Here is an 18432-nt window from a genome sequence, read left to right on the forward strand (position 1 = left end):
GGTCCCTCCATGCCTTCTGATGCTGTAGAATATGGAAGAGATTTGAAACACATATAGATGAAAACTTGTTTTCTTTGTTCAGCTCTTCTAAAATGCCAGAGCCTTTTAAAATTTTAGTCTTTGTTTGGTCACTATGGAGACATAACAGAGCCTTCTCTTGGAGAAGCCCTTTCAGTGCCTCTATTCTTAGGCTTTAGGAGATTAATACTTTCTCATAAGCTTGGCTCATTTTGTGTGTGTTCTAGAAACAAGGCACATGATGGCATCATTCTTTCAAAGAGGCCAGCGCTTCCTAGGAAGGGGCATTTGCCTGTGTTTGCTGTAAGGAGGCTCCACACTACACTCGGGGTGTCATGTCTGGCGCTCACACGCCTCGTCACACCTGGGTGCTTCTGCTCCACCGCATCTGCTCTGCCTCCCTTCCATCCGTGTGCTCTTGCTTCTCTGGATCGCTGTGATGTGCACCTCTGTTTCCCTGTCCTCCCTGCTCATTCGCTTTTCATCATCTGCTCTCTGTGAGTGTGACTGTCATTGTCAACAGCTTGGGATTTCCTTTTTAGACCTCACCAGTGACTTCTGGGGCAAACTCAGCAGTCTTCCTGAGTTCTTACTCTCTGAGTACCATCCTGAGGCCCTTGCCTCTCCTCCACTCTCCTTCGTCTCGGCTCTCTTCTCTCCTTGCCAGCCTTTTTTAATTCATATTTTCCCGCTTACCCTCCAAATAGGGATGCCTTTTTTTAAACTTCCCTATTGTATTGTGACTCTAAAATGAATTTCATCCTCCCTCACTCCTGATTTGGTTTTAAGATTCTCATGGCCTCTCAAAAACTCACACTAACTCTCAGTCACTATACATCTGCGATAGGTGACTGTTTGCCAGACAGAAGTGGTCTGCAAGCTACAGCCTAGTGGTTAAACTCAGCCCACCACTATATATAAAGTTTTATTGGAACACAATAATGTTCATTTGTTTATGTGTTATCTGTCACTGGTTCTGTGATGTAACAGCAGAGTTGTGTGATTCACAAAAAGCAAAATATTGACCCCCAACTCTTTATAGAAAGTTTATGATTCTAACACAAGGGATTTAATTTCATTAGTTCCCCACAAGAAACCATAAATGATCCCCAGTGTCTTTGTTAGTAATTGTGGTGGTTTCAATAGGAAGGGCCCCTCTTAGACTCATGTGCTTGAATGCTTGGCCCATAGGGAGCAGCACTATTAGGAGATGCTGCCTTGTTGGAGGAAGTGTGTCACAGTGGAGGCAGACTTTGAGGTCTTATATGCTCAAGCTACACCCAGTATGGTACACTGTTCACTTCCTGTTTGCCTGAAGATCCAGAGGTAGAATTCTCAGCTCCTTCTCTAGCACCATGTCTGCCTGCATGCCACCATGTTTCCTGCCATGATGATAATGAACGAAACTTCTGAAACTATAAGCCAGCCCCAAATAAATACTTTCCTTTGTAATAGTTGCCATGGTCATGGTATCTCTTCACAGCAATAAAACCTTAAGACAGTAATTAACTTTCTTGTTAACTATTTAAAGGTTTTCCTCTTTGCACAACATTAGGTTCATCCATGCTGTGACAACATTTTTAAGTCTGAATAATAATATATTGTTTGTGAATTTTACACACACACACACACACACACTCATGAACCTTGAACAAAATGGAGTCTTGTATACTCTGATCTGTGTGCCTTCAGGCTGTGTACACTGTCTTCTTCCCTTAATTTGTAACTTCCCTGGGAGGGATCTTTTATGTGGGGGACCTCTGATTCATGACTCAAAACTCAGTACCACCACCGCCTTCCATGTAGAGTTTTAGAAGTCCATAGAATTAATTAAACTGATCTTTCTCTTTCTTTTCCCCTTAAGCATAATGTTCTTGCTTTAATTACAATGTGTGTTTGATTTTGAAGTAATTACTTTTAGCATGTTTTCAATCTCCCAAGAAAAGAAAGGTTTCAAGACCCGTCTTCACATTAGAATTGCATGGAAAAAATTTTAAAGATACCGTTTGTCTAGGCCTAGTGTAGGCACAGAACCCCTGTGTGAAACCCTTCAGATGCCTTGTTGGTTTCTGAGACAGGGGCTATCCCGCAGTCCAGGCTTTCTCTGAAGTCTGGAACCCCCTGCTTCAGTCTCCAGAGGTTGGAAGTATAAGTGTATGACACCATGTCTGGCCTTCTCAGAAGGTATTGTACAAGCTTCCTCCGAGACTGAAACCTACAGAAAAGCCCCTTAAGGGGGGAAGGTAAACAACTCAAAATAGCTTCAGGAAGTCCCTGAAACCAACCAGATTCACTAGGCCTCTCACTGGCAGAGTAGACAATAAAAGATGAGAGTCCCTCTCAGAAGAGCAAAGCTAAGCTGCAAAGAAGATTCTGAGACCAGACCAGTTGCCTAGGAGAAGCAGAAACCGGCTGAGCTGCCTGGAAGAGGTTTAGATCAGAGACACTTAGAAAGGACACACTCCAGCCTGTTGAACAGTCTGCAGGCTGCGAAGTATTCTCCAGCTTTCCCAGTTTTCATGAGAAGTCACCCATGCCCGTGTGGGCCTTGGAGACACAACTGTCTAGAGTCATTTCTGCTCCTGTTAGTAACTCCAGTAAAACTCATTGGTTCACCAAGTTGGACTTTGGTGGTACCGGTACTTTGGTATTTCACGGGATCCATATCTGGGGTGGGTAGGCCTATGTGTGCTCCATCTCCCCAGGGAAAGTTATATCACACAACAGACGGTTATAATGCACAGCTAGACACAAAGCTGTCTTGAACGTGGCAGTGAACTGCTGAGGAGGAAAGGCCATGTCCTGCTCACATTTGGCAGCTTCTCTTGCCTCTCTGTCCCTCATCCTTCGCAAGATTTCCAGCTTGCAGCAGCAATTCAAACAAACTGTGGTCATTAGCTATTACTGGCCCCCTTTGGTTGGATCAGGATTGGTAATAGTGCACTTCCCTCCCTCAGACCACAGTACGGGAAGCTTGAAGAGCAAGTTCCCATTAGTGTGGGACCTAATATGGTGTCCATCATCTACCATGAACCAGCTTGCATCCATCTTCTTCTTTCTTAATACATGTTGTTGTTATCGTTATTATTCCTTCAAATGCCAAGTGAATTACAATTGCCTGCTTTGAGTCTAGAGCTAACGACCATGCCTTTTTTTCTTTTCCTGCCTCTCCTATCCAACAAGCATACTATATCTTCGCCATTTAACCAGGGACAATGGAGAATAAACTGGGCTTTCTTATGAGAACTTCCATGTAGTCTCCCTGTTCACTGGTTGGGCAGAATGTCTCTGAATTTCATCTGCTGTTTAGTGCCCAGGTGAACTTGGGTAAGCGAGCAGTGTTGCCCACATAAGCAGGCAGCTTCTGCCTCTACCTGAAGACACATTTAAATGCCAGGCTTTCCAAATGTGAATTAGAAACATGCAGTGGATGGCATCTGATATTTACCGTTCTTTCTAGCTGAGGTGAGCTGACTTTTGTTGTAAATATTCTCCAGTGCAAATTCAAAAGGTTTTTCCTTGCTTCCTTCATATGTCTTTGGTTTATTTTCCTTGGTTTTATTTGATTTTTCTATAAGCCCATAGATGTATTTGAGCACACAGTGCCTCCTCCCAGTGGCTACTGTCAATAGCAGTTGAAAACCAGGGATGGAGAGGCAGCTCAGTGAGAGGGGACTTAAGGAGCTTGTATGAGGCCCTGAGTTCAATCCCCAGCACTGCAATAAATACATGAACAAAATGATAAATAAATGAATAATAAGAAGGAAAGAAGAAGCAAAGTGAGAGGTTAGAGTTAGGTAAAGCTTATTAATGATGAGTTCTTTAAAGTTTCTGTCTGCAAAAATAATGCATGTGTGTGCCCGCATGGGTGTGTGCACTCATGTGTGTTTGTGTACGTATGTGTACGTATGTATATCTGGGGTTTTAAAAGTTAAATTATTTTTCCAGAGCTGTTTCAGGTGGATCCTTTTCCGTCCTTGAGCTGAGGGAGGCTAGATATCATTATTACATGGCCTCTTCTCCTCCTGTCAGCTCTTACCATCCCTTCATTTTTCCCTTCTCTGTCTGCCTCTCACCAAAAAAATAAAAACACACACAAACAAAAACATTAGACATTGCTGCTTGCTGAGCGATCGTGCGTCACCCAGTTAAGAAACTGATTTATTCCATCTAGTCCCTAAGAAACCCTGTGAGTTAGGAACTATTATTAGCCCCATTATACTGAGGAGAAAACTGGGGCACAAAGAAATTAAGTAACTTACCCAGGACCACAGGCCCAGGAATGAGAGAGACAGATCTAGGCTACTTGTTTCAAGGCCTGCACACTTAACTCATTGCTGCCTGGTGCAATGTTCAGAATGGTAAATGATGGAGAGGGAGAATATTGCATTTAAGTCAAAAATACATTTTTTTAAAGTTTTCCTTTTTCCTCCTTCTCAGTGCCCATTGCCTTGGTAATGGGATCACTTCTAAGACAAGACCTTGCTACCTAGCTAGGCTGGCCTTGAACATGTGATGCTCTTGTCTCCACCTGGCCAGTGTTGAGATTACAGATCATAGTATGTAGCACCATGCTTGGTACTTGTCAGCATTTTCAATGAAGAATCTAATAAAGGAAGTGCTGAACTTGATTGACATTTTTCTGTTAATTCTACTTCAAGCACAGAATTTGAACAGAAAAGTGGTAAGAAATTGAAAATTGTAGATAAAGAGGAAACCTGTTCCCCTTTAAGCTTTGAGTTGGGGTAAACTGAGGCAGCTGGGGAGGGGCCACTGAGATCAGCCTTTTATGGACTCTGATGGTGTTTGGCCAAGGGAAGGCCGTATTAATTCAGACAATATATTGGAGGTCTGGGGACTCCACAGAGCAGAAGATACAGAGGCTTCCATGGCAGTGGGCAGATGTGACGATGTTGAAGAAACCAGCAAGGGGAGAACTCCTCCTCAAGACCAAAGCATGAGGCTAAGCCATCTTTGCAGGGTCAACCAACCATACACCCAGCCCCGCCCAAACATTGGGCCCAGGGAGACTCTGAGAGACTGGCCTAAGACCTTTCAACCAGTTGCTAAAGACAGACTCAAACTAGGCTTGAGCACTTTGACTTCACTCCAAGGCTTTTTCCAGTACAGGCTGAAAAATCCAAACCAGAATCTTTGCTAAAGGGAAGTGGAGAGGGGGAGGCCATGAGCTATAGAATAGACCTCCACTAGCTTCTGATAGTCTTCAATAAGACTATCAGTAAGGCATCGGTGGCAGTCCCAGTGACTTGTGTATGCTTGCTTTCTTTTAGCACAAAGCATGTCTTCATGAAGTGTTGCCGTATCTAACCAAATCACAGCTGATATTGGGTAATGGAAAAGTTGACACAAAGTATAATATACACAGTCCTTAAATGAAGTGTTTAACATGTCAGCTTACACTCATTTGAGAGTCTTGAGTGCAGAGTTTCAAACTGGAGCTCACCCTTGTCTTTCTTGCATCCTCCCTGCTGTCAGTAGCTTTGATTTTTCAGGTTCACAATTCTTTCATGTACAGTGAGAATGTTACCCCCAATCTGAACACGGAGTCTTCCATTAGGTCTTGGTCTCTTTCAGTTATGTGGCTCACCGTTGCTTGGTGGCCCTGATTCCTTTCTGTCTTCTTTCTGAAGTCCTAGTAACTGTTTCCTTTCCTTTCACGCTCACGTTTCCTGTGTGTGTGATTGATTTGTAGCCAGATGTATAATTAACACCAAGCAGAACTGGAACAAACAGGTCAAGCGCATGTGCAGCCCGCCTTGGGGGGTCACAAACCGCCAGCAGTGGAAGCAGAAGACAGGCAGATGAGTCACAACGGAAGGCTTCCAGTGATGGGGCTCAGTGTGCTTGTTGGGGGTGGGCTGAGGCTGTTTAATCCAGTGAGTTAGATGAGTAAATCATGGCTCAAGGGTATCAAACAAAAGGTTATTCATTTATTACTGTTTAAAGACAGTACGCAGGTCGTACTCAAGACCTTCACAGTAGGCATAGGGATTGCTGCAGTGGAGCAGCTGGACTTAATTATTACCAGAAGACAAAATAAGAATTTACAACCAAAGAGAAAAGTTCCAAGGATCCTAGGAGATGGGGAGAAAATTACTAACAGAACACATCGCAGGGCAAGAGGACTTCCCACCTCGTTAGCCAAGCTGGACTCTTGCTGAAGGCAAACTAGGGTACCCAGACATCTGCTGAGGGATGGTAGAGGGTAAGAAACCTGATTAGATATCAAGCGATGTCACGTGTGCGTACGTGGGGGAGGGGGAGGTCCTGGCTTAGCAAGAGTCTTGCTAAAATTGAGCAATGCAGAGAGGAACTCAGGCAGCCAGAAGAAAGGGCCTGAGATGAGGGAAGTCCTCATCTGGATAGGTTAGTCTAGGAGAGCATCTCCATCGGTGAGCTGCTACTGTAGGGACGTCCTGGGTTTGCGGGAGAAAACTCCACCTTTGTGCAAATAATGTATCAGCTACTTACGAAAGGAGTAATATCTAGAAATATTGAGCACAATTGGGCAATAATGGTATTTTCTTTATTCTATGAATACAACAGCCTACATTATAGTAGTCTTTCCAAACGTTCCCAGAGATGTTGTGTTTATTCAAAATGATTCATTGCACTTTGACTCAGAAGTTTTAATATAAGAAACGCTTCCCTCCCTGTGTAACAGGTTAATAGGATCATTATTGCCTCATGGAGATTTTTCCCCCAGTAAATTTAGCATGTCACCATAAAAAAATTTCCTTGGAAATCAATTTCTTAATTCATGGTGCAGTGAATTCTAAAGTCACCCATTAGTTAGAGATAGCCAAAATGTTTAAAATAATTTTTAAAAGCCAATTCATAGTTACTATGAGGGGGAAAAAAGCTGTAGCCTGTTTCCTAAATTGTTCTGTTTTGTTTAAATGTGGTTTAAAATGACGTCAGGAAAAAAGATGTGACCCCCTTCAGGGAATGTCAGGAGGAATCAAAAGTAGCTCAGCAGAGACAAAAATGGAAATGTGATATTTATCGGGGGAAACAAGGCTATGATTAAATCAAATTGAACCAGCCTGCACCTTAGAAAATGCCTGGATGAGAACGTCACACTCAAGGCCTTGGGGTTCTTCTCTGAAGACTAGGACAACAGTCTGGCCAAAATAAAATAAATAAAATAAAAAGGTGTTTACCAGAGCTGTGGAAAGGGGATCATGAACTTGTGTCTCAGGCCAGGTTCAGCATCCTGATGGCTTCACTGGATTAAATAAACTGATGAAAGAACCCAAGTCACAGTCCAGGGCGTTTTTCTATTGCTCTCCCAGAACTGGACGGGACCCTCACCTGCAGTCCTGAGGAAGACAGGTCAGGGGAAGGAGCCCTTTCTTTTCGGGAGAAAAGGAGGATTTTAAGACAGGGTTTCTCTCTGCAGCCCTGTCTGTCCTGAGAAGACTTGCTCTTGTTGACCAGGCTGGCCTTGAATTCCAAGAGTTCTGGAATTAAAGGAGTGAGAAGCCATGCACAGCATAAGAGCCCTTTCTACGCCTTCTGCTTGCCCCTTTGTGATCCCCAGCTTCCCCAGGGAGCTCTGATTGCTCCGTGTCTTCCGAAGTAGAATATCCTGCCACCTATATCCCCCCACCAAGACATGTTAGACCCTAAGTAAGAAATGTATTTCCGAGGATGTTTAGATGGAAGGCCTGCCAAGCCAAGAGGACTTCCAGACCCACCTGAGTATACATGAGAGCATTTAGGGATCAGGCTCAAGTGAGCAAGTAGGACCCAGGAAGCACAAGAGCCTGTGTTCCTCTCAAAGTTCTTGGTCCAAAGGTTATAGTTTGAAGAGCAAATGTCTAAAAGGAGTGACTTCAGATTCTGCCTTCTCACAACTTCTGGTCTTCTCCTGTCTAAAAAGAGGGCCTTTGACTGAGGCTCTGCCTAATCCTGGCCAGCAGAGCATGGTGAAGAAAGGAGAGGGAGGACGCAGGGGGCACATCCAGAGTGTATAGCTACTGAAGGTTCTCACAGACTCCCTAAACAATACCCTGGAAACAAAGTAGCAATTTGGACACAAGTGGAAAGTACAGTATGTCTCCTTCCACTCTGATCAGTTACAATTTTATTCACACCAAGCCCTTGTAAACACTCAAATGTTTGGCTTTAACTAGACTTCATGATCGACAAGTGAAAATTCTAATCTCTACGTTCTTCTCTCAAATAAGCTGTTTGGTAGGCTGAAGCCTTTCCATAGCTTGCCTGGTGGAATAGTCTAGTTACCAATCCCAATATTATACAAACACAAGCCACAAAAGATGCTACCTTCAGAGGGTAAGCACTTTTAACCAGAGTGAAAGAGGAAGGGATACACAGCTTGACGTTGCACGCCTTTGTGACAAACCCCCCACTTGTGGCAGACTTTAATGTCATCTCAAGTTTTCCCTCTCACACGTTCCATTCTTAAAGGAACCCCCCAGGGTTTGCGTGAGAATTAACAGCCTCTCCCCATTAACTCTTCTATTGGAGAGCACACCTCCTGCTTTGGGCCAGGCCAACACTCCTTAAACATGCTCCTTAAAATATCCTGATCGAGTATCCCACTGAACATATAGTGGACTCTAGTGCCCCCCTAAGATGGCTACCTGCTTCAGCATTATTCTCGTCTGGCCATTTATCCCCAGGAAGCCATGAAAAGTCTAGCCTGGATGTTGCCCTCTGACTTACTTTTTGATAAGCCACTCTGTCTAGATTACAAACGATTCTCTCTCAAGAGGCTGAATATCCAAATGACTTCATGAGCAGGCGGTTGGAGGAAGTAGGGAGTCATGGGTGATTAGAGTGTAGGGGACAAGGAGGACCCAGATTAGCTACACTTGCCTCTGCACTCAGATTCACATCTCTTAAATGGAACAAATTGAGGTCAACCAGAAGAGCTAGATCGTCTACTTTATACGATCCGGTTCTTGATTTGAGCGTAATAAGTAGTTCCAAGGTGAGCTTGACAGAAATAACAGTGGTGGTATCCCGACTGGTAACAGGTATCCTGGGAATCAGAGTAGTTTTCACAGCACTGGGCATTGTCCTGTAGCACCAGGTTTTAACCCTTAAGGTCAAGGAGAAGTCCAAAGAGTCCCAATGGAGGATCCAGAGCCACAAGGCCTGGTGTTTTCAACACACCATGAATCCTGAGAAGCCTGCAGGTTTTAGCCTGACAAAAATAAACTTACTACCCTAATGCGCCATTTTTTCTGTTTGTTTGATCATACTACAAAATCTCTCGGTCCCCTCATCTATGACACAGATTAATAATACCCACTCTTCAAGATTGTAGTGAAGTTCAAATGAGCCAAACTGTGGCATGTTCTTCAAAAACCCAAAAGATGCAGAGTCAGCATGAGTAACAGCAGGGGTTATTACTCTCATTGAAAAAGTAAATGAAGTCTAGGTGCAGTGGCACCTGCTTACAACCCTAATACTTAGAAGGATAAGGCAGGAGGATCATGAGTTCAAGACCTGCCTGGGCAACATAGTGAGACCTTTTTAAAAGGAAGGAAATGAAGGAAGAGAAGGAAGGTGAAAGGGAATGAAGGAAAATGATTTAAGTGATTATTGATTGAATGCAGATAGTATACTTTGCTGTGCCCTCCCTTCCTACAGCAGAGCAAAGGAGAGAGCCACAGAGAGATGGGATTAGTTTGGCTGTCATGGCAGCTTTCTCTTGGGGCAGAAGGAAACTGAAGGACCTAAGGGGGTGAGGGGCTTTGTTTCTGGACCCCTAACTCTAAGCAAGACTTTCACGTGATTTTTTTAAATCCCAGAAGCTACAGGTCACTCGCTCCTGACAGTTAGACACTCACTTTCTTACATGTAGATTTTTTTAAAAGACGCAGACACCACCACTAAGCAGCTTAGCCTCCCTATCCTGAGAGGTGTGACTGGCAAGCACGTGCCGCTGAAGCTGTCAGTGTGGGCTAGGCTACCTAAGCATTTCCTCCCTGAGTCTGTCTACTTTGCGAGGATGTGTTCTTTAAACCACCTTCTGGGCACACTCTGGATCTCATGATGTGGGTAATCTCTGTTGAGAGGCAGGGGGTGTAGCCAGTCCTGTGGGAAAGAGGAAATGATGTCTGCCACACACAAGGCTCGGTCCACTTCTTTGCAGAATCCCAGCCTGATTGGAAGCTGATTTTGGTAAGGAAAGGGTCTGGTTTACAGTTGTTCTGACACTTTCCATTCACCATGGTTGCGTGAACAGTCTGTATGATGGTTGGAAGGCCTTGTCAGTTGTTTTCCTCCTGAGCCTCATACTGACTCATTATGTGGTCACTAATAGTTAAGGGGATGTGACTATTTAAAGAGACTATTTCTTAAACTAATCTCCATCAATAAATTATTAGCTCCACTTTTTTTTTTGTTTTCTTACATCAATGTCAGACTATTTGGAATGTATATTTAAAAATAGTACTTGACCAAGAGATTCATGCCTATAAATCCTAGCACCAAGGAGGCTAAGAAAGAAGGGCTAAGACCAAGGCAAGCCTGGACTATATAGTCAGTTCTAGGTCATCCTTGAATGTACATTAGGATCTTGGGGAGAGAGGGGGAGAAAGAGATGGAGGGAGGAAGGGAGAGAGAGAGGGAAAGGAAGGAAAGGGAAAAGGTGGATGAAAAGCTGAAGGAACAATCTCTTTATTGTCCCTTCTAGACATAAGAAACCTTCACTTGTGACTTTTCTCTTGGGCATTTCACTATTTCAGAAAGGCTTCTCGGGGCTGGAGAGATGGCTCAGGGATTAATAGCACTGTCTGTTCTTCCAGAGGACCTGAGTTCAATTCCCAGCAACCACGTGATGGCTCACAACCATCTGTAATGAGATCTGGTGCCCTCTTCTGGCAGGCATGCGTTCAGTAACACAGTATCTGTGTTAAGTCAATCTTTCTTGAAAGAGAGAGAGAGAGAGAGAGAGAGAGAGAGAGAGAGAGAACTAACATTTGCCACACCTAGGTTCCTCACCAAGGTTTACATAATGTTTACTGGAGGTTTGTTTTTCTTAGGGAAGAGTGAATGAGATGACTCAGTGGTTAAGAACACTGGCTGTGTGCCTGGATTCAATTCCCAGCACCCACATGGCAGCTCACAACTATCTATCACTCCTGTTTAGGGCATCTAACACTTCATACAGATATACATGCAGACAAAACACCAATGTACCTAAAATAAAAATAAATGAATATTTTTTTTAAAAAAGGGCTGTGTTATGCCCAGATCCATGAAGTCCCCTAAAAGCCAACAAGGAAACCCAGTCCCATATGTATAAGCAAAGAGCCTTTATTTTATACAAGTTTGCAAACTCCGTCTCTCTGTTGTTCCACATATTATGATCGGAGAGCCCCGAGCTCGGTTAGAGTTGGGTTTCTATAGTAGTAAAGGTGGGGGTGAGAGATATCTAAGGTTCAGAACCCATGATTGGCTGACATTTGTCTAGGGGTGTCCTGGTGAGTGTGTGCTGGCAGGTGATCCTATCTACAACAGCTGGAACATTAGGATTTTCCTTTGGATGGTCTGTTCTTGGGTGGTGCTTGGGTAATCTCAGTTTATGGTCCTTCCTGCAACTGGGTATTGCTTCAGGGTAAACTACTGAGACTCAGGCCTCCATTAAGCTTATCATGGCTGGGTCCTAAACTGGCAGGTGATAATGATTGGAAGTTGAGAGCTTCCTTTGGGTGGTTTGCTCCTAGTAGCTTATCATGGTTGGCTGAGTCCTACTGGCTGAGGAGATGGGTCAGCAGTTAAAAGGACCCGGGTTCAATTCCCAGCACCCACATGACAGCTCACAAATGTCTGTAATTCCAGTTCCAGGGGATCCAACATGCTCACACAGATATACATGCAGGCAAAACACCAATGCACAGAAAAAATAAAAATAAAGAAACCGTAAAACAATCAAGTGTCTACTACTCACAGTGACAGCAAGGGGAACATCTAACTCCTAGTTTTCATTTGTTTTCCTTAGGGGTTGAAGCCAATAACATTTATTGATGTACTCAACTGTTCCTTGTCTCAGTGAACTCTTGGCTCCAAAGACCTTCTCTGATGAGAAGAGCGGGAGAGCTAGAATCCATTATGTCTCATGCTTGTAATCACCAAATCCACTCTCCTCAATTCCACAGAAAGGGCTAGAATCTAGACTAAAAGCATGGAATCTTCTAGAAGAGTTAAGATCTGGCCTTAGCACAGGCCATTGGTGTAAGCAGAATTTTGAAACAGTCTGGAGGTCCACTTTGACCTTGGAAGGCCCTTGACTTAGTTTCTCATCTCGTCCTTGTCATGGTGACACACAGGACTTTTGGACCAGAAATGGAAATCTGGAGTCAGACTCCAAGATTGTTCTGTGAGATTTCTCATACCCACCCACTGCATACCCGTCCTCAAAAGGCTGGGGTGGAATGACCCGCTTATCTTCTACATGTGATGGCAAAGGAAATAACTTCCCATAGGTGCTTCTGAGGAGTCCGGGTGGTCAAAGATCTGGCAGAGCTAACTTCCAAGCTGTCAACCAACTGCTGTATCCCTAATGAGGTGCTAATCACTGTATCCCTAACGATGTGCTAATCACTGTATCCCTAACAACGCACTTTTAGAGGTGTTTTCCCCGTACAAATGCTGGACTGTGTTTTGTGCCCTGTTTGCTATTACACGTGCTACTTGTCCCCAACCACTGACCTGTTCTTTTGTTTTCTGTGTGTTGCAGGCAGCATAGTGTACCTCGGGATGATGGTGGGGGCGTTCTTCTGGGGAGGACTGGCAGACAAAGTGGGCAGGAAGCAGTCTCTCCTGATTTGCATGTCTGTCAACGGATTCTTTGCCTTCCTTTCTTCGTTTGTCCAAGGCTATGGCTTCTTTCTCCTCTGTCGTTTGCTTTCTGGATTCGGGTAAGGTTTTTCTCCTTCCTAATTTATAGCAATGTGTTTGCTCCCAATTGTAGAGTTACACTCTGTAAGATCTTAGCACCAAGAAAGAAACTTGTAACACATTTCTGCTATTTTTGTGTCAGCCTAAGAAGCCACAGTGTTCATTCCTGGGAATGTAATTATAGACATTTAAATCCGAGACGGTACCGAGACACCCATGCTTCTGTGCCAGGTGGTCTTGTGACTTAGCTCAAAGGGACTGGTTTTGCTTAAGTTGGAATTCTGTTTGCACAGCAAAACATGTTCAGAATCACACATTTCTTTTTAGAGATTTAAGTAAGAAAAAGCTGTGTCTATGACAACGATTCACATTATTTAGGGACTGCTCTTAAATACAGGACTAGGCTGTCTCAAATACTGTGGATTTTCCAGGCAGTGGTGGTGGTGCATGCCTTTAATCCCAGCACTCAGGAGCTAGTTCCAGGACAGGGCCCAAAGCTACAGAGAGAAATCCTGTCTCAAAAAAAAAAAGTACTGTGGCTTTATTGGTCTAGGTGGCCTGTGTGTCTTTAACTGTGGGGGCAGGGGGCTGCTTTAGGAAACATAGTAAGTTCTGATCATAATTCCTGATTTGGGTGGAGTTAACTAGAGTCCACTCCTAGCCATGTGAGGGGGTGCGGCAGCATCAATGATAGAGCTATTTTCTTGAAGGAGACCGAAGCACGCACTTACTCAGGGTCCATAAGTGTAAAACCCAAAGGCCTGTTTATGAGAGTATGAAAACTCCACTTCAATAAGGAAAAATTGGTAGAAATATAAATTTCTGCCTCCCAATTCACAACTTAGAGATAATCTTTTCAAGATATTGTTAGAAACTATAGCTACTTTTTTTTAAAAAATGAAATAAGGGAGGCAAGATAGTTTATGAGTTTGAGAAGTTACCACCAACAGCTGCTGATCATAACCTACAGAGCAGGACACAATTCTATGGAAGAACATCAGAGGTCCCCAGCACATCTTTCTCTTACATACATACACTCAACTACACAAGTAGTTTTCAGGATAGTATCAGTATGTGTTGGGCACGCTCCAAAGGGCTGGAGCCTGCAGATACAGGACAACTCCTCAGCATGCTAACTGCCTGAGGGAAGATAGCCATAGGTACTGTAAAGCTCAGTGGAGCAAGGTGTGGCCACAATGGCCTGACCCTGGAGACTGATGTCTGTGAGTCACGTGGTCCTCAGAAGTGAAATAGAGAACTGTTAAATTCTTATTTAATCTGTATAAGCAGAGATGTCCCATATCGAATGAAAAAAACTCTAAATAAAACAAATTATTAAAGCAGGGCGGTGGTGGCGCATGCCTTTAATCCCAGCACTCGGGAGGCAGAGGCAGGCGGATCTCTGTGAGTTCGAGACCAGCCTGGTCTACAGAGCTAGTTCCAGGACAGGCTCCAAAGCCACAAAGAAACCCTGTCTTGAAAAAACCAAAAAAAAAAAAAAAAATTATTAAAAACAGCCACGGCTCCTCATTCAGCTTCCAAGTGGGCACCTCTTTACAGACCTGGAACTTGCATAAGGGAGAAGCCAAGTCCTCGTGAGGAAGGATACCACTATGTCAGCAAAAATTAATCGTGAATATCTCTCACAATCTTCCTCCAAAGGGGATGGCTATGCTTCGAGAACAAAATAAATAAACAGAAGATGGGCTTCTCAAAATTTACTGGACCCTGACTGGATTTTAGTAAACCAAAGTGATGTTGTAGTCTACCAGTCAGCATAGGAGGTTGGATCAGTGACATTTTAGCTCAAGTCTGGCTCACAGTGGGCCAAGAAGTTGTCAGCTCTGTCTTGTGCTTGCTTGACTCTAAGGTTCCAGAATGTTCCATGGAAGAGATATGCCTGGCCGTGGCGGAGTCTCATTGGGCAGAGCATCTGCCCACCAGGTCCATTCATCACAAACGTCAGAACATGAAGAGAAGTCCTGGGTCACCAAGACCACAGCCTGCATGTTACAGATTTATAACTGAGATCGGCTATAATCAGTCCTGTTAACTTGCAACATCATAATTAGGTCACCTGGACCTTCCAAATCCGAGGCTTAGATGTCTTCCTGTTGTCTTTGCTGTGAATGCAGCAGGGCTTGGGAAAGGTTTGATTTTAGGCTGAGATCTGCCTGGGCTTGTGGTTTCACTGTCTCTAAATGGCCAAATGTGCTCCCGGTGTGTTCTCGTCCCCCTGCCCCGCCCCCTGGGTAGGATCTCACTATGAGTCTCAGTGAATGACCTCCAGCACTTGATCATCCTGCCTCAGCATCTCAAGTGCTGGTATTACAGGTGTGTGTTGCCATGCTCAGATTTCTGCTTTTCTTTCTTTTCACCAAGATAACATAATCTTTGTGACTTGACATGTTTATTCTGTACAAAAAGATTTTCCTGCTGTGTACACCAGTGTTTGTTGGGGTGAGGAATAGGATCTCACTCATTGTCCATCTGCCTTTTATTTTCTCAAATGAATCTCACACCAAGGCAACACACGTCCCTCTTTATCCTTTGTTACAGACAATTAGAAAGCTGGGAAATGGAGTTGGCACCGTTAATTCATTTTCATTTTCCCTGGAATTAAATTATTTGTTTCCAGTCACTGATAATTAAGGGAATGAAAATGTGTTGGATGCCAGGCAATGTCAGATTTGAGAGCTGCTCACTGAGGGTCTGGCACTCTTGAGCCTGCTGGTTAGGAGGAGAGTGGAGTAGCAGCAGTAATGACAATAAAAGTTCTTTGTGTCTGTGCACTGGAAATGAAAGAAGAATCATGTCTTCCAGTGTGAGTGGAGCTGAGCCCCGCCTGCTTCATACCTGTGCATGGTCTCCATCTCCTGATCGGGTGTCAGTGAGATCACTGTGGCTGTGTGGAATTCCTTGCCACTAACCAGGATTCCCCCATGAGCTTTATTTTTACAACTGCTTCAAAAATAAATCTAGGCATTCAAAAATGTTTTCCCTTAATTAAAAATTCAAAGCACAGACAAGCTGTTATTTCCAACTGGTCCACAGCTCCTGGGTTTTCTGGTTTTTTTTAATCTGATTCAGAACTATACCATTTTCCATTCAAAAACGTTTTTCCCTAAGAAATAATTTACTGACCACATTGAGAAAGTGAAAATTGATTTTTAAAGCTTGTAAGATTTCTAAAATATGTTTTATAAAACACATGAAGAGTGCTTGCTTTGTGAGAGGTGATGGGTTTAGCACTTTATGCAAATTGACTGACCTAAACCTCATTGGTCCCCATAAGGAAATACTATCGTGTATGTATGACTATGTAAATATTGTAGATGAGAAGGGTAAGGCACATGAAAGTGTGGTAACCACCCACGGGCACACAATGACTGATCTAGCCAGGTTTCAAACCCAGGGTGTCCAGCTCCAAAGCTGGTGGTCAAAACCAAGCTTGCTATGTCTGAGACTCAACCAGAAAGGACTCTGCCTGTGTGTGGCACCACATCCCAAACAGGATCGGTGCTGCTAAGTGTTATAACACATCTGTCCAGAAAGATTTCTGACCTCAGAATGGAATGGGAAGACCTTTGCCAGCATATACTTGAAATATCTTTAATTGAAAAATAATCTCAAATAAAACTATACACAGGGGATAAATGTTTTCTTAGAAGATTTGTTGTTCAACATGGTAACCAACTGGCCACAAGTAGCTACCGGATACCTTAACTGTGACTGGCCCAACTGTAATGCATTTATTTTAAGTCCAAAGATCTATTATTACTCTACAATTTGAAGACTTGGGGCATGTAAAAAAATGTACTATCCCATGGATAATTTTACATTTAATATGTGTTGAGCGATAATACTCAGTAAATGAAGATATATTAAGATTAACCTTGATTTTTTTTTCCCTTGCTTTAGTATCTCTTCTAGAAAACACGTAATTATACATGTGGCTGTGCTCACTCTGTATTTCTCTTGGAAGCTACTGTCTTAGACAGTGCCCTTTGCAAGGCTGACCTATTTTAGTAAACCTTATCTTCCAGTCTGCCCCGTGGTAAAGGCAATGTTGATCCCAATGGGAAAGGGATGGAGCAAAATAGCTTCCGCATTCAGAGCATCCCGGGATCACACATTAGTCATCTGCACCCTTTAGAATTCATCCTTAGAGCCCCTTGTGGGTGGAATCTTGTGACTTTTGTCTACAGCTCTAGCAAGTTGTGGTCTGCTTCATGCAGAACTTCAAGGGACAAAGCAGGAGATGGGTAACAGGAGGATGGGTAAGAAGAGCGAGATCTAGAGGGAGGGTGAGCAGAAGGTATTTTCAACAAGGGACTGATGATTGCATCTGTGTGCTTTTGTAATTTCTCACACATATTTGTAATAAGCCCTTTTATCTTTATTCATAGAGCCATTTAGGTGTTGGGGGAATGCATTCTTCCAACTCTCTCAAGAGCTGCAAGAGCTTTTGTATACAAGACAGCTTCAGCATCCTGACCTGTGTTGAGCCAACACCCCCCCACACACACACACACACAGGCACTAGGCTGCTTCAGCAAGTGCATATGCATCCACAAATGTAAACGCTTAGGAGAACTAATCTGAATATAAACCAGTGAGAAGTGTTACACTGATAAATTTTTGTTATCATCTTTGTTTAGCAATGTACAGATGCCCAGATTATGTTTACAAATCAATGTTTTCAAATGACCAAGTGTCCTACAAAAGTATAGTTTATGCAGTATTGATAAAATAACTTTCTGTGTCAAAAATTTTCTTTCATGGTTTTGGAAATTGGAGAAGTAAGTTCTCCACTGGCTGAGAAGATCTTTTACCAGTGATGTGTCTGCCCCACATATTTCTATCTTGATTTATTATAGCAAACATGCGCCTTCTAATCAGCATAGCACCCTCGTCTTCTGTGTCAACCTAGCCTGCTCTACAGTTGCCATGTGTGCTCTTTCCTCTAAGCTAGAGCAGCCATAGACATGGATGTGCGTGTGTCCCTGTGGTAGGATATGGACTCCTTTGGGTCTATGGCCGACAGCAGCATAGCTGCATCATATGGAAATGCAAGCTAACACAGTCATTATGAAAATCAGTGTGTTCTTTTCTTTTTTTAAATTTATTTATTTATTAAAATTTATTTATTTATTTATTAAAGATTTCTGCCTCCTCCCCGCCACCGCCTCCCATTTCCCTCCCCCTCCCCCGATCAAGTCCCCCTCCCTCATCAGCTCGAAGAGCAATCAGGGTTCCCTGCCCTGTGGGAAGTCCAAGGACCACCCACCTCCATCCAGGTCCACTAAGGTGAGCATCCAAACTGCCTATAAATTGGAGAAAGTGAACTGACACCAGCACACATGCATGCATTGCTGCTTTCTTCTTCTGACTACAGACTTTACATCAACAGCTACTGCTGCCTTCACTTCCTTACCATGATGGGCTGTACTTTCACTGTGAAGTAAAATAAAGCCCTTGACCCTTGGGGAAAAAAAAAAGAAAGAAAGAAAA

General features: G+C 43.5%; 1 protein-coding gene across 1 annotated transcript in view; it reads left to right on the forward strand.

The window, feature by feature from the left end:
• The window catches only part of Sv2c (synaptic vesicle glycoprotein 2C), a 177548-nt gene that overhangs the window by 69972 nt on the left and 89144 nt on the right, over positions 1 to 18432 (forward strand). The window contains exon 3 of the mRNA XM_041663321.1: positions 12758 to 12938. Within this exon, the coding sequence (XP_041519255.1) occupies positions 12758 to 12938 (181 nt within the window). The remainder of the gene's footprint in view (positions 1 to 12757; positions 12939 to 18432) is intronic.

Source organism: Microtus oregoni, unplaced genomic scaffold, assembly GCF_018167655.1.
Source record: "Microtus oregoni isolate MIOR12 unplaced genomic scaffold, Mior012 000014F_ref0000157, whole genome shotgun sequence".
Classification (NCBI taxonomy): Eukaryota; Metazoa; Chordata; class Mammalia; order Rodentia; family Cricetidae; genus Microtus; species Microtus oregoni.